The sequence below is a fragment of the Callorhinus ursinus genome, unplaced genomic scaffold, assembly GCF_003265705.2.
Source record: "Callorhinus ursinus isolate GAN/ISIS: 27379988/994484 unplaced genomic scaffold, GSC_fseal_2.0 scaffold6, whole genome shotgun sequence".
In the NCBI taxonomy this organism is placed as follows: domain Eukaryota; kingdom Metazoa; phylum Chordata; class Mammalia; order Carnivora; family Otariidae; genus Callorhinus; species Callorhinus ursinus.
Genome location: NW_027397068.1, coordinates 53,979,375 through 53,994,792, shown reverse-complemented (window position 1 = coordinate 53,994,792; position 15,418 = coordinate 53,979,375). Strand labels below are relative to the sequence as shown.

Genomic DNA, 15,418 nt, shown 5'->3' with positions numbered 1-15,418 from the left:
CCCTCTCCCCTATAATGGGCCAAGTAGGAGATGACCCCTTGCTCCTGTGATGGCCTACGTGTGGCAATGACCACCCCCATCTCCTGTGATGGTTTCAGTGGGAAATGACTCCTCTCTCCTGTGATGTCATGGTAACCCCTCTCCCCTATATTGGTCCAAGTGGGAGATAACCCCTTTCTCCTCAGATGGACTAAGTGTGGAAATGACTTTTCCTTCCCATGATGGTTTTAGTGAGAAATGATCCCTCTCCCCTCAGATGGTCTAAGTGTGCTGATGCTTCTTTCTCATGAGATGGTCTCAACGTGATGATTCACAAGCCCAAAGCTGTGGAGACTCATGCAGAGTGTGTTAATCTCCCCCAAAAAGAGTAGAGCAAGGTCCTTGAATAGTGTATAATTCCTGAGCTAAATTCAACCTACAGCTAGCCTTACAGGGGGTATTTAGTGAATACAGTGAGTAAATTCTGTTTTGCTGAAGTCAGCTTGAATTAGGGTTTTTTGTTGTTGCTGTCGCTTCAGGGGCGGGAGGGTTTGGTCTCCTGAATACAATATTTCTCAATTATCCTGCCCCTAGAAGAATAGCTATGGCCAAATAATCCAAAGTCTCAGGTGCTCTAAGACAGTCATGAGGGCAGGGCTCTGAATGCAGAGGAGGAACAGATATGACTGAAGAGCTCAGGGAACACTTCCTGTGTGAGTTAGGCCTTAGGAGTCTAGGAAGGGAATTCCCAGCATAAGTAAAGGCAGAGCAGTGTGCTCGTGCGCGGTGTGCTTCCCCAACAGCTGCAGCTTATGGAACCCTTGGGGTGCACTAAGCAACAAGGGGGGGTAGATTCTGAAGAGTGTTCTAAGGAATTTACACTTTAATCTAGAAAGAAATTATGGGGGCTGGGGGGGAAGTGTTTTATAGTAAAAAAAAAATGATGGAATGGTGGAAAATGAACTGGAGTGGAAAAGAGCAGGAAACCACATAGCCTTTGTTCCTGCTGCCTTCTCCCTCTGCATGCCCTCCTAACACACTCCTTATAGGGAGGAAGCACTGTACTCATCCTCATAACCCCATGCTCAGAACAGGGGAGGCCTTCATAAATCCACAGCGTACCCATTCTTCATGGCAAATCTACTTTAAAAGCCCCACCAGCTCACACCAATTTCCTCCCCACCCCACCCCTGACCCCATACTTTATGCCCTCTTCTTAGATCTGTTTTCCTGATTTACGCACTCCAACCTGCACAATCAGTGTCAGGTACTGTTACTTAACTATTTCATGCACTTTGTCTCCCCTTGGTAACGAGAGAAGAACAGTCACTGGGAAAGGAATCACAGCCACTCATGCGATCAGGTCCGACTCCAGGCTTGGCTCAGGTACCTGTCTCACCTCTGGGCTTCCCAGGTAGCTTCAAGGATCTAAACTCAGCAACAAGGCTGTTTAACCTAACAAGATGTTGAGTATCAAAATTTAAACATTAAAAAATACTCCATTACTCTTCTCCTCCCTGTTATCTCAATCTGCTTAACTTACAGCAAAATAATAATGAACACAGGAATGGCATGTTTAAAGCACAGTCAGGCCCCGCTTTATTGTGTTACTCAGCCATCTGTGACCCTTCATTAGAGGCATTTGGGAATCTAGCTCTGAATCGCTCTGCTGAATGACAATGGCAATGCAAAAATAGTACTGTGGCTTTAAGAGCCTAGCTGCTCATTTATATCTGGTCCAGTATTCCTGTAACAGTAAACAATGGTCAAGTTCTGCCTACAAGATAAACTTCCTTGACTTATGCAGATGTCAAAGAAAAATGATGTTGCTAGGATTGTCCGTGCACATACACCCAATATATGTGAATTCCGATCTTCTAAATATTGAGTCACCTAAAACACCACCAGATTCCACATTTAGTGGAAAACCTGCTAATGGCACTTAACTCTTTTCAGATTGTACCACAGGGGTGTCATAACAAGCACTGATTGCTCTCTGATTAAGAGAGAAAAAGATTCAATTGTATTTTGTAATTGAATGGCAAATGAGGAATCGCATGCAGGCTTGGGCCAGGCCAGGGGCACCCAAGGCTGCCTTGGTTTCTCCTCCGCCTTTCCTTGTTTCTATCACTATCACCCAAAGTATGCTCCTGATCCCTCTGCATTCCCATCCAGACAATTCTGATTGCCCAAATTCGGGCCGAACTGGAATGAATGTCTTTCAGTCTTCTTTGAGGTGGAGTTCTGCAAACCCGAGTCTGATGGGAAACACAAATGTGCCACCTGGGACTTATTTCAATACTTGCACAGCTCACAAATTTAAAATCCCACCTGTCTGAAGGGCACACCACTGCAGAATTGTAGAGGTAACGCAATCCCACCCGTATGTAATGTTTCAGGTACAATAACCATGGAAGTTAATACTTAACAAGCTGGCCTCTATCCGAAAAATCGAAGTAAAGAAGCCATTCCTTTCTGGTCACATTCGCCAATGTTTCGAGTTCGGGGTTGATGGTTCAACTTCCTTTATTCCCACAGGCGCTTGGAATCGGGCCCCTGGATTTGCACCGGCTGGTGGTCCTGTCTAACTCGGAGATGGGTGACCATCGTCCACCTTGCTGGGAATCTGGAAAAGGGGGCCTCCTGGCGGGGAGGACGGCGGTTCCCCATTAAGGTTTGGGAGAAGACAGAGACCAGAGAGGAGGAGGATGGATGTTAAAGCCCGAACCAAAATTCTCATATCCCACATCAATTCACCGAGGCAACTCTCGCAATCGCTCGAAATGCATCCATAACAGCAGCTCAGCGGAACCTCCCTACGCATCAGGGCCGGCTCAGCCCCAGCCCGCGCGGCCCTCCCGCGGCGCCGAGCAGCGGCGCGGGAGCCCGACCGGCCGGCAGGTGCCCGGCGCCCCGCGCCCCGCGCTTACCCAGGGCCCAGGTGCAGCTCTCCTTGATGGCTTTGTACTTGCTCCCGGACGCTTCCTTCTGCAGCTTCCTCAGGATCTCTTCCATCTTGACCTTCGCAGGGGCTCGGCCACCGACAGCGAGATGAGCGCGCGCGAGGCCGGGCCGGGGACGCCGCTGTCGCCGTCGCTGTCGCCACTCCCGGGCCCCGGGCGCCTAGGCGGCCGCTGCGCTCGCCCCCCGTCTGCCCCGCGCGGCGACTGATGAATCACGCCCGCTCCATGCCGCGGGCCACGTCAGCCCCGCCGCCCCGCCCCGTCCGCCGCCCCGCCCGCCAGGGTCAGGTGCGCTCGGCGCGCGGCGGCAGCGGGTTGGAGCCCGGAGGCCGAGGCCCGGACCCGCCGCCGAGGCAGGCCCCGGGGCCACGAGGCTTCGCGGGAAGGTGGAAGCGGATGTCCGGAGCTGGCTCGCCGGCAGGACGTTGGCCGGGCGCGGCCCGAGGAAGCTTCTGGTCGGCGGCGGGCAGCCGGCGGGGAGGGGCCTAGCCGCTGCCCCCCCGCACCCCACCCCACCCCGATCCCCGACCCGCGACCCCCCTGCGCCGCGCGGTGCGGGGTGGGGGAGGCCCCGCCGGGTTCGCGGAGCGCCGGCAGCGGTGTGGCGGCGCGCCCTTGCATCCTGTTGTCCGCCGCTCACTATTCAGTTAACAGCCCTTCTGGGCCACTCTTCTGTGACAGGCTCGGGCGCTACCTGTGAATAGACTGACTCTGCTCCACCGTGTACCAACACGATCTCGTGGAGGGGGCCCGGGGGAGAGGGTTCATAGCCCCATTAGACACACGAGGAAACCAGGCCGGAGAGGCTAAGTTGCTTCCCACACCTACCAGAGTTAGCCTCAAAACGCATTCCTGAATCCAAACCCCTTTTTCCTTCCTCTCTCGCACCCTTAGGCTGAACTTGGGAAACAGACTGTGGGTGATGCGGGAGGAAGGCAGCGTTAGCCGGGGCCTCAGGTCCTGAGAGAGCGTGCGCTGTGCTTCCGCAACTTAAGGGCCTTCGCTGATGGAGGCCCCGGGATGGTTGTTGAAGGAAGGAGGGAAAGGAAAGCAGGCATCTCATTTGGCATCTCATTGTTTCCCTGTTGTGAAAACCGTGACTAGGAGCTAAGAAGGGATTTTAAGCATATTCGTTTTTCTTTAGAAATGTCACTGTAGTGGTAATGAAAAAAAAATTGCAGAAGAGTAACTGGCAGCTGGGAGAACAGTAAGGAGATTCCGCAGTCATCTAGAAATAAGTTAAGCCAATAGTAGGTGGAAAGGAATAGAGGAAAATATAGCAAGAGATATTTAAGGAGTCGAAGCCGTAGGATTTACTGACCGATTGGGGTGGTTAGCATCTGGGGTGACTTCCGTGTTTCTCCATTGGGAAAAGGGGAGGATGGTGGGCCCCATCTTCCAAGTTAAAGAAGAGAAGGAGAGGGTTTGGAATCTGGGGAGTATACGAGTTCAGTTTTGAACATACTCAGGTGGAAAATGATAATGAGATAACCCACAGCGTGTTTCACTTATGGGCAGGAACCCAGGGCAGTGCTGTGTGATAGAAATGAGGATCTGAAAGCCTTCAGGTATTGAGTTATTGATGCCTGGGGTTTGGCAAAGGTTGTAGGAGGCAGTGGATGGAATGGGCAGAGCAGGATACCAGGAAGGAAGTTGGGGTCCCCTTATTCTTTTTAAGAGTATTTATCATTACTTTATGATTAAAAACAAATTTACTTAAGCTACAAACTAAAAAAATAGTAATTTTAGAGATATAAAGTTTAAATAGCTTTGTAATAAAACTTTTACAGAGTACTAAAGAACAGGTGCATTTGCACAGTCTAAAAAAAAATGGGCAATGATTATGAAGTCAGTCCACAAAGAAATACAAATAACTTACACAACCTATGAGAAATGTTCAAGCACCTACTTACCAAAAGAACACAAGCATTTAAATAAAATGTTTTTAAAAAGATTTTATTTATTTGACAGAGAGAGAGAGCACAAGCAGGGGGAGGGACAGGTAGAGGGAGAGGGAGAAGCAGGCTCCCCGCTGAGCAAGGAGCCCCATGCGGGGCTCGATCCCAGGACCCCAGGATCATGACCTGAGCCGAAGGCAGACGCTTAACCGACTGAGCCACCCAGGCGCCCCAATAAAATATGATTTTTAAAAAATCAATCAAACTGGCTAAGAGCTGGCCTACTGGATCCTCCCATGTCATGGGTACTGGTGGAAGGATAATCCTGGAGGATTCTGGATGTGTTGACAGCATAGATATGGCTACAATTTAGCAATCTTACTCTTAGGAATTCATCCTAAGCAAGTGATTATAGAAGTGGATATTCACATTAAAAAAAAAAAGAAGTGGATAAAGATTTTTCTACAAGGATTTCAATGTGCTGTTCAATCATTTTTAAAAAAATTGAAAACTATCCACATGTCCAACAGTAGAGAAATGGACAAAAAAATCCATGATGTATCCATAAAGCAGCATATTATATAATAGCCTTTAAGAATACTGTAGGAGAGGAATATTGAATAACATGAAAAGAGGTTGCTACTACATAGTTAAATGAGGTAAGAAGGTTGTAAAATGCTACTACATACATCCATGCACTAAATGATCCCAATTTTATTTAAATATTTGATGTGGATGTACATACAAGTTTTTTTAAAAAATACACATGCACACACAGGAAAATAAACATTTTTCTTTTTATAATTGCAAAGTGTTATTTTGTTTAAGTGGTAGAAAAAATAAATAAAAGTAGTATACAGACAATGGCTACAGAGAGGACAAAGATAAATACAGAAATGGATCAAATGGATGCAAGAGTTTAGCTAGGTAGCCTGCCTGAGAAGAATAATGAAGGCAGAGCCTGGTTGCAGTAGATGAAGAGCCGTAGAACTACATGTGTAAATAACCCACTCAAACTGTTGGCTATGAAGGAACTTAAGAGTAAAATAATCAATGGGGTGCCTGGGTGGCTCAGTCATTAAGCGTCTGCTTTCGGCTTAGGTCATGATCTCAGGGTCCTGGGATCGAGCCCCGGATCGGGCTCCTTGCTCAGCAGGGAGCCTGCTTCTCCCTCTCTCGCTCCTCCTGCTGGTGTTCCCTCTCTTGCTGTGTCTCTGTCAAATAAATAAAATCTTAAAAAATAAAGAGTAAAATAGTCAAAACACTTTCTTTTTTTAAACATCCACTCAGTAGAAAATGCCCTTTGCATCACCACCCAGAGTACCCAGAAATACACATATAGGTAGATTTAGAAACTGAAACAAAAGATTTTTTTGAGTAATCTCCACGTCCAACGTGGGGCTGGAACTCAGAACCCCGATGTCAAGAGTCGCAAGCTCTACGGACTGAGCCAGCAGGGGCCCCTGAAACAAAATTTTTTGTTTATAAAACAATACTTACTGTTAAATAGAATAGAGTTACTATTAAATAGGATTTGATTCATTGTTGCAGGCATGCTTGCCTGTTCTTAAAATTCTTTCCAGGCTAGAGACATGAGGAAAATGCTACATGCACAACCCAGGTGCTTTGTGCTTGATATCTATTCCTTCCCACTATTCTCAGTTATTTTGGTTAAAAATTCTGGTTCACACAAACACGTCGCTGTGTATTCTATTAATAACAATATACTCTAATTAGCAACTGAAATTACAAATTTCAGCAGATTCTTCTTTAACTTAATCCAAAATGGTGATGAACTTCTAATCATTCTTCAATGTATTTGAATAACAAAACATTAGTAAGTAGTTTTCTTCTTTGGGCATCAACTTTAATGCAAATATGGATTCAGGATTTTGTAAAACAAATGGATTCTTTTATCCAAATGTTTTTTCTTGATATTTCAAATTTCCTTATTGGAAATGTTTAAAGTTTGAAACAGAGGCTTGCAATATCACTAATATCTTTAATTTTATTCCATTCAGAGTGTCTTTACTAATAATGTTCTCTTTCTGTGTCACAAAATGTTGAGGACATAGGGTAACCATAGTGATTACTTAAAATGTATTTTGTAACTGTTGCATATATTCAGCATCTTGAAATATAGTGTTACTTTTTTCCCTAAGGTTCCAAATCCAGTTATTAAAAAATGTTAAAAATATGAGTTATATGTGCCAATTTTGTTGCTAAAATGCCATCTCCAAAAATGTTAGCCAAATGAGATTGCTTTTAAACAGAAAAACATGAATCCCAATTCTGAGTTCATATCACTTAATATTTTCCTCACAACAACCAGTAACTCCAGTATGACATAACATATGCAAATATCAGCTAATGGAAAGGCTAAGCTGCTTCAACAATGACCCAACGATACAGTGGTTTCCAGAACATAGACTTTTATTTATCGTTTAAGTCCTGAGCCAGGGGTGCGTGTTAGTATAGCAGTTCCAGGAGATCAGTCAAAGACCATGTACCTCACATCTTATTGCTCCACCATCCTGGAAGGAGTTGTTCTCCCAACATGGGTCCTAGGCAGGTTGCATTCTAGCTGACAGGGAGAGGAAGAGAGAGTATATGAGCCCAGGCCTCAGATGTAGAAGTCTTGCAAATCCCTTTATTCCATTTCTTCCATCTTCTTCCATTCCCTTTCTTACATATAGGAGATCCCAAATCTCCTATATTCCATTGGTGAGGACAGTTGCAGAGACACACTTGGATACAATATAGTTTATCTGGGACCTCAGGGCCCCCACCACAGATCTCTTCCTGTGGCAAAGGAAAAGGATTTGGTGGATGACCATCAATATCAGTGACAACTCCAATTTGAACAAAATGTATCAAAAAGTAACAGTTCTCTTAATGAAATTAAACAACCATTGCTATAATTGTTTTCCAGAGATTCAGCAGAATTGTTAGGATGCCAAATGTATGAACATGTGTGAACAGTGATTTCAAGTGGCAGTGTAGAAGGTAATTCCTAATAATATTTTAAATTACTCTGCTATGTTTCCTGGTCATATTTACTTCTGAATCACTTGCAGTTCTATTACAATTTGCCAGTTTAATTTATATTTTTCAAACAGTATTTTCCCAATTCTATCAAATTACTCAAACCAGTTATATGTTAGCTTAAATTTAAACAACACAATAAATCCTTCATAAAAATTATCATATATATTTGACATAAACTGAATGTATAATAACTTGAAGTATTAGTGCTCTCATTAGGTAGAATTATACAACCTATGTCTGCTCATACCTGGCTAATAAGTATTAATTCTATTCTGTATATTCTAGGGAACTCCATATGGACTGTATTATCACTTAACAGTACAGTTTTAAATTTCTCAGCTGATTTATCATCAAGAATCATATTCACCATGACCATGCATGCCAAGAAAAAAAATTTTCTCCGCAACTATGTGAGTAATTTTCTCTTTGGCCACACATATACAACTAAATATGATAGTAACACTTTCTCATTAACCAATGTAAATGGTGAAATGTGTTGACAAATTTGTCTTTTTTTTTTAAATATCCAAGTTTGTTTTTTCCTTTTTTGTAAGATTTTAAATTTTCATTTGCAATAATATCATTGCATCTTGGGAAAGAAGAACAGAGCTGGAGGCATCACACTTCCTGATTTCAAACTATATCACAAAGCTATAGTAATTAAAACAGGATGGTATTGGCATGAAAACAGACACATAGATAAATGGAACAGAATAGAGAGCCCAGAAATAAATCCTTGCATATATAGTCAATTCATTTACAGCAAAGGCGGCAAGAATGTACAATGCGGAAAGGACAGTTTCTTCAATAGATTGTGCTGGAAAAACTGGACAGGCACAAGCAAAAGAATGAAACTGGACCACTGGCTTACACCATACACAAAAATAAACTCAAAACCAATTAAAAACTTTGATGTAAGACCAGAAATTATAAAACTCCTAGAAGAAAACATAGGCAGTAGGCTCCTTGACACTGGTCTTGGGAATATTTTGGGGGGCCTGACTCCCATGGCAATGGCAGCAAGAGCAAAAATAAACAAATGAGACTACATCAGACTAAAAGGCTTCTGCACAGCAAAAGAAACCATCAGTAAAATAAAAAAGCCACTATTGAATGGGAGAAGGAAGATATATATTTGCAAATCATATATCCAATTATGGGTTAATATTCAAAATATATAAAGAACTCATACAACTCAATAACAAACAAATAAAAACTAAACAATCCAATTAAAAATGGACAGAAGATCTGAATAGACATTTTTCTAAACACATACAGGTGGCCAACAGACACGTAAAAATATGCATAACATTGTTAATCATCAAGGAAATGCAAATCAAAACCATAATGAAATGTCACCTTATACCTGTTAGAATGGCTCTTATCAAAAGAACAAGAAATAACAAGTGCTGGTGAAGATAGGGAGAAAAGGAAATCTTAATGCATTATTGGTGGAAATGTGAATTGGTGCAGCCACTATGGAAAATGGTATGGAGTTTCCTCAAAAAATTAAAAATAGAACTACCATATGATCCAACAATTCCACTTTCAGGTATTTAGCTGAAGAAAATGAAAACATTAATTGGAAAAGATAAAGGCACCCCATGTTCACTGCAGCATTATCTATCTACAATAGTCAAGATATGGAAGCATCCTAAGTGTCCATCAGCTGATGAATGGATAAAGATGTGGTATTTACATTTACACAATGGAATACTACTCAGCCATACAACAGAATTAAATCTTGCCATTTGTGACACCATGGAAGGACATTGAGAGTATTATGTTAAGTGAAATAAGTCAGACAGAAAAAGATGAGTGCCATATGATTTCACTTCTAAGTGGAATCTAAAAAACAAAACCAATGAACAAATAAAACAGTACTCATAGATACAGAAAACAGATTAGTGATTGACAGAGGGGAGGGGAGTTGAGAGGTGGACAAAATGGGTGAAGGGGATCAAGAAGTACAAATTTCCAGTTACAAAATAAATGTCATGAGATGTAATGTACAACATGGTGACTATAGTCAATAATATTGTATTACGAACATGAAAGATGCTAAGATGCTAAGAAAGTGTATCTTAAATGTTCCCATCACAAACTTTGTATGGTGATGGATGGTAACTAGACTTATTGTGGTGATCATTTTGCAATGTGTACAAACATCAAATCATGATGTTGCACCTGAAGCTAATATGGTATTGTCAATTATACTTCAATAAAAATAAATTCTAAAAATACTACTTAATATATTAGTATATATTTTAATCAGCTAATATTGGGTTATTAATATTTTTAATACCTTCAACTATTTGGTAAAGTTTACATAAACTAATGATCTCTTAAAAAAGAATATCACTGTAAATAATACATTTTTAGTGGTTTTGAGCATTTGAAAAGCTATACTTAAATCTTTTTTAAAAGGCTTATTTTTTGGGGGGGGGGACTAAGCTCAAATAAAAAAAAATGTATTGAAGAGAAGAAATATTTTTCCTAATGTTGTCACTCTTCATAAGTCCAAATCTGGCAGTTCAACCAAAACATGCTTCTGTGTTTTTTCACATCATCATTCTTATTTCTTCTAATAATAAAATAAACTATCTTAAGAAGAATTTATGCAAGTTTGATTAAAATGTACAATTATTTGCAAAGTCAAAAAATCCCTAATGATTATGCCTATTCCAAAAATTCACACCGAAAATTATTAACTCACAACCAAAAGTTAATAGGAACTCTTGCTGCCCTTGCCAACAGTGGATAAATTCTTCTAAACCTCACTTCATAATTAACTGCAAATTACATTGACACAAATTAAACTATGAAACATTAACTCTCCTGATACCATTATGATCAAATCCAGAAAATCAAATGAAACACCAGTGAACAGAAGAGCAAATGGCTGGCTGGCTCCCAGCCAATGCACATAGTCATTACATCCCCTCCATCAGCTGTCACTCAACTCAGTTGACCCCAGTATTTGCTACAATGTGGACAGCATGACTTAGAATATAACTGTCACATTCCAATATTGAAGATTCCATACTACTTCATTTCTAAAAAGAACACATTCTGGTGAAACAGACTAATTGATTTCACAACCCATTAATGGGTGGAACTGAAGTTTGGAAAACGCTAGACCAGTGGGAGATTTAAAGAGTCTATTGGTGGGAACTATATTTATACAGTGAAAGAAAAGAGACTTAAAGGTAGAAGTTGAATAGGTAGGGGACAGCCAGCCTAACAGGTGAAATAGGCATCATTAGAAGATGGGAAAGATAGCATTTAGTGTACAGATAGTCATCAGTCTAGTGAGGGTCTGAAGGCCAATCTCTGAATAAGGAGGGGAAGATTGAAGACTGGGTTTTGGTGTGTTTAGGGATTTGTGGGACTTACACCTGATAGCTTGTTTTCCTTATGAAACAGGAAGACATTTGGTGAATGTAGGAGATGTAAATAGAGGACCAAAAGTATGGAAATGGGAAAGAGAGGTGACCGAGGATGCATAGGAAGCTTCCTTCAAGTGACGAGGGCCCTGGAAATACCCTGTTTATAAATATTTATGGAGCAGCCCCAATTCAGCAAAATTTCCAAGTCTGGTGATATCTAGTAAATGTGCTATTATTGCTTCAGATGCTGACCACCCACATTGATGATGCTAAATCCAAATTTCCAGCTCAAATTTCCCTTTCAAGTTTATTCTGCCTAATATGCAAATCATTGATCTTTTCCCTTATTCTGGTACCTAACTCACAGTATACTGAAGAAACTTGTTGGCAATATTGTTTAACCCAAATATGCACCAGTATAATCTAAAAGTAAAATAAGCATGATTTTGGATTAAGTTCAGTTTTGTTTTCAGCTAGGAAAATAGTATTTAATTTGAAGATGGCTTATAAAATCATTTGTGATCTTGAATATTTAAAAAAGCAAGTGATTATTTGTAATACATTTTAACTAATTTGAATAAAATATAGCGTAATTTTTTTAGCGAAAAATTTTAAATACCCCCCAAATAGATAACATTAACAATTATTAACATTGAAAAATGATTCCTTTATTTGCAAAGAAGTTTCTATTTTAGTAAAAATTAATGTATCTGTGTACTTAAATATGATACAATTGAACTTTTGCTTCTGGCTATGATTCAGCACCTTGTATCAGAACAAACTTACTGTTGAAAGAAATTATAAAACTGAATTTAAAAAATTAAGATTGGTTGTTTGAAGGCATCAGAAACAACCAGGGCAGCCAGGACTTAAGGGTCAAGTTCCTGGAGAGAAGGGGAATGCATAGAGGAGGACCAGATGTTCTCTTTTTCCCCTTGGAGCACTCGCCGGTACATCACAGTGCATAGAAGCCAAGTAAAAAATGGTGGCCTAGAGGGGTCAGAGTTCCCAAAGTCTGGGAAAACAAAACTTGGAGTTCTGAGTTATTAAGGCAATTAGAACTTGAGGAACCAAGGTGCCAGGGAAAAGGGAAGCACACAGAGTTAAGGCTATATAAAGTTATAGATAACATTATAAACAATAAAGTAAATGATTCAAAGGCTTGACATCTGCTCATTTAAAAAAATTTAATGAATAGCCTTTCTCATAGTTGTGATATGTATGTGGATATGTATATGTATATGCACATGTTCATATACTTCTATGTAAGTGAAGTAATATTATATATGCTCTTATACATTCTGCTTCTTTTCACTCAGTGGTATGTGACAGACAAGTTTTCTTTTTAAATGGCTGTTTATTTTAGCAAACCTTAATCAATCCATTTGTTGGTTCCACCTTTTACTATTATAGAGAAGTCTTCAGTGAACATTTCTGTGGTTATTATATTACTTCCCTATTAGAATATCTTCCTAGAGTAAACCTCTAGAAGTGGAAATACTGAGTCAAAAGGAACACACAGTTAAAGTGTTTGACAACATATTGGCAAACGAGATTCAAGGAACACGGATGTTTGCTTCCACCAACAGTGCACAGGAGAACCTGTATTTCTACTCTTCAGCATCACAACATATTGAAAATATTTTCCCCTTTTGCCAACTGAAGTGGTGAAAAAGTCATATCTAATTTTTGTTTTAGTTTATAACTAAACCTACAAGATGAAGTTGAACATCTTATTTTTATTGTTTCATCTCTGCCTGTTCATGTCTTTTGCCCATTTAAAAAGTTAAGATATTACCTCTTTTTATTAATTTGTAAGAGCTGATTTTATATCAGGGAGAGTAATTTTGTCACATAGAATGCAAATGTATTTCTTAAACTTGTAATTTGTTTTTTCACTTTGTTTATGATTCACTACATAGACATTTTAAATCGTTAGTGTGTGTGTGTGTGTGTGTGTGTGTGAGAGAGAGAGAGAGAGAGAGAGAGAGAGAATTTAGTAGCAGAATCCTCTTTAAGTCTCTTTCTCATTGTTGCCAGCAGTAATCTTCTAGAAAACCATGAAGAAACATGAACTTCTTCACAGATGTGAAAACAAAGGAGAGTGTGTTGAATTCATCAGTAATTCAGCACAAAAGGCAGAAGAAAACATGGGAGCTACTATAGGCAATGTGGTGATGACAGAAATAGATAAATCCATGGGAGAAGAGAAAGGGAATTACTGAAGATGTGACTTTGTAAAGTCTCCTCTGAGGCTTTATACTAATAGGAAATTCCAGTTCTTTAGAATGCTCCATACTTCACCCTCATCCATTCCAAATCTTAGCTTCTTAAATAGATCCTGTAGTAGGTCACAGCAGCTTCCATTAATGATCTAGAAGGGGAAGAAACCCTAATTCTGATATCATGTGTGCAGCAAAAGGAGATGTGCTCTCAGAGTTTCAATTTGAAATAAAGAATATATTCTCCTACGGGCACATTCTTATAGGTGGAAACACTGTGATAAAGACAAGCATCCAGACACTTACAGGTTATTTTGCTTTGTTTGACATCTGAATATTCTTCCAATTTGGGAGCATTTCCTCAGAAGTTTAGAGAAAGAGCCCTGTCATCCTGTGGATGCTAATGTATGGCATCAATTTTTTCCTTATCAATGCGACCATTTGAGATTCTGATTCTGAAGCGAACACCAAAAAGAAGGAAAAGACATAGGTCCATGACAAGAATGTTCCTGTCACCACTTCTATTCAACAGTGGACTGACTAAAGATTATAGGCAATACAATGAAACAAGAAAGAAAGTACATGAGTTAAGAAAGGAATAAATAAAACAGCCATTACTTATGGATGATATAATTATCTACATGGAAAATTTAAAAGAATGTACAGAAAAAATTGTCAAAATAAGAGTTTAGCAAGATTTCTAGATGCAGTATCAATATAAAAAGACAACTGCATTTCTACTCATTAGCAAAAACAAACAGAGTTTTAGTAGCATAAAATAACATAGAGCATCTAGGAATAAATATAAGAAAATATGCTCAGGTCCTTTGTACAGAATATTATATCTTTATTGGAACATTTTAAGAAGAATCAAGTAAATGGAGAGATATATCTTGCTTCTATAAAGACAAAATATTTGACAGCAAACAATTCTAGTGAAATTCCCAACGGGTATTTTCATGGAGCACAAAAGGCTCAATTTAAAATTCATTTGGCTCCTTTGTGTAAATTAATTGACCATATACGCATGGGTTTATTTCTGGTCATTCTATAATGTTCCATTAAGCCATTTGTCTGTTTTTATGCCAATATCACACTGCTTTAACTACCTTAGTTTTGTTATATAGCCAATGTAGGATAGCCAAGAATATACAATGGGGTCTCTTCAATAAATGATGCTGGGAAAACTGGACATCCACATGCGAAAGAATGAAACTTGACCACTATATTACACTATACACAAAAATTAACTCAAAATGCATTAAATACTTGAAACCAGAAACTCCTAGAAGAAAACACAGGTGGTAAGCTCCTTGACATAGGTCTTAACAATAATTTTTTGAGTCTGACACTGAAAACACAGCAACAAAAGCAAAAATAAACACATGGGACCACATCAAACTAAAAAGCTCCTGCATAACAAAGAAGGCACCAACAAAATGAAAAGGCAACCTACTAAATGGAAGAAAATATTTGCAAATAATATATTTGATAAGGGGTTAATATCCAAAATGTAGAAATACCTCATACAACTCAATAGCAAAAACAAGGAATCTGATTTAAAAATTGGCAGAAGTTGGGGCATCTGGGTGGCTCTGTCAATTGAGCATCTGACTCTTGATCTCAGCTTGGGTCTTGATCTCAGGGTCATGAGTTCAAATCCTATATTGGGCTCCACGCTGGGCATGGAGCCTACTTTAAAAAAAAAAAAAATTGACAGAAGATCTAAATAGACATTTTTCCAAAGAAGACATAGAGATGGCTGACAGATACATAAAAAGATGCTGGACATCATTAACTATCAGGGAAATACAAGTCAAAACCACAAGGAGAAATCACCTCATGCCTGTTTGAAGGGTTATTATAAAAAAGACGTAACAAATGTTGACGAGGATGTGGAGAAAAGGGAACCCTTGTAC

The 15,418-nt window shown here is 39.8% G+C and overlaps 1 protein-coding gene and 1 long non-coding RNA gene across 8 annotated transcripts in view; one reads left to right on the top strand and one right to left on the bottom strand.

Moving 5' to 3' along the window:
• The window catches only part of ARFGEF3 (ARFGEF family member 3), a 178,956-nt gene extending 175,827 nt beyond the window's left edge, over positions 1-3,129 (bottom strand). For all 7 annotated transcript variants that reach the window (XM_073893993.1, XM_073893994.1, XM_025865994.2 and 4 more), the window contains exon 1: positions 2,910-3,129. In XM_073893993.1, coding sequence (XP_073750094.1) covers positions 2,910-2,994 — 85 coding nt within the window. In that variant the 5' untranslated portion in view covers positions 2,995-3,129. The remainder of the gene's footprint in view (positions 1-2,909) is intronic.
• A 533-nt stretch (positions 3,130-3,662) lies between these two features.
• On the top strand, positions 3,663-12,901 carry LOC141372916 (uncharacterized). Its single transcript, XR_012378441.1, has 4 exons — positions 3,663-4,149; positions 7,773-7,846; positions 8,174-8,298; positions 12,691-12,901. It is a non-coding gene; the product is annotated as an uncharacterized lncRNA (long non-coding RNA).
• The last annotated feature ends 2,517 nt before the right edge of the window (positions 12,902-15,418 follow it).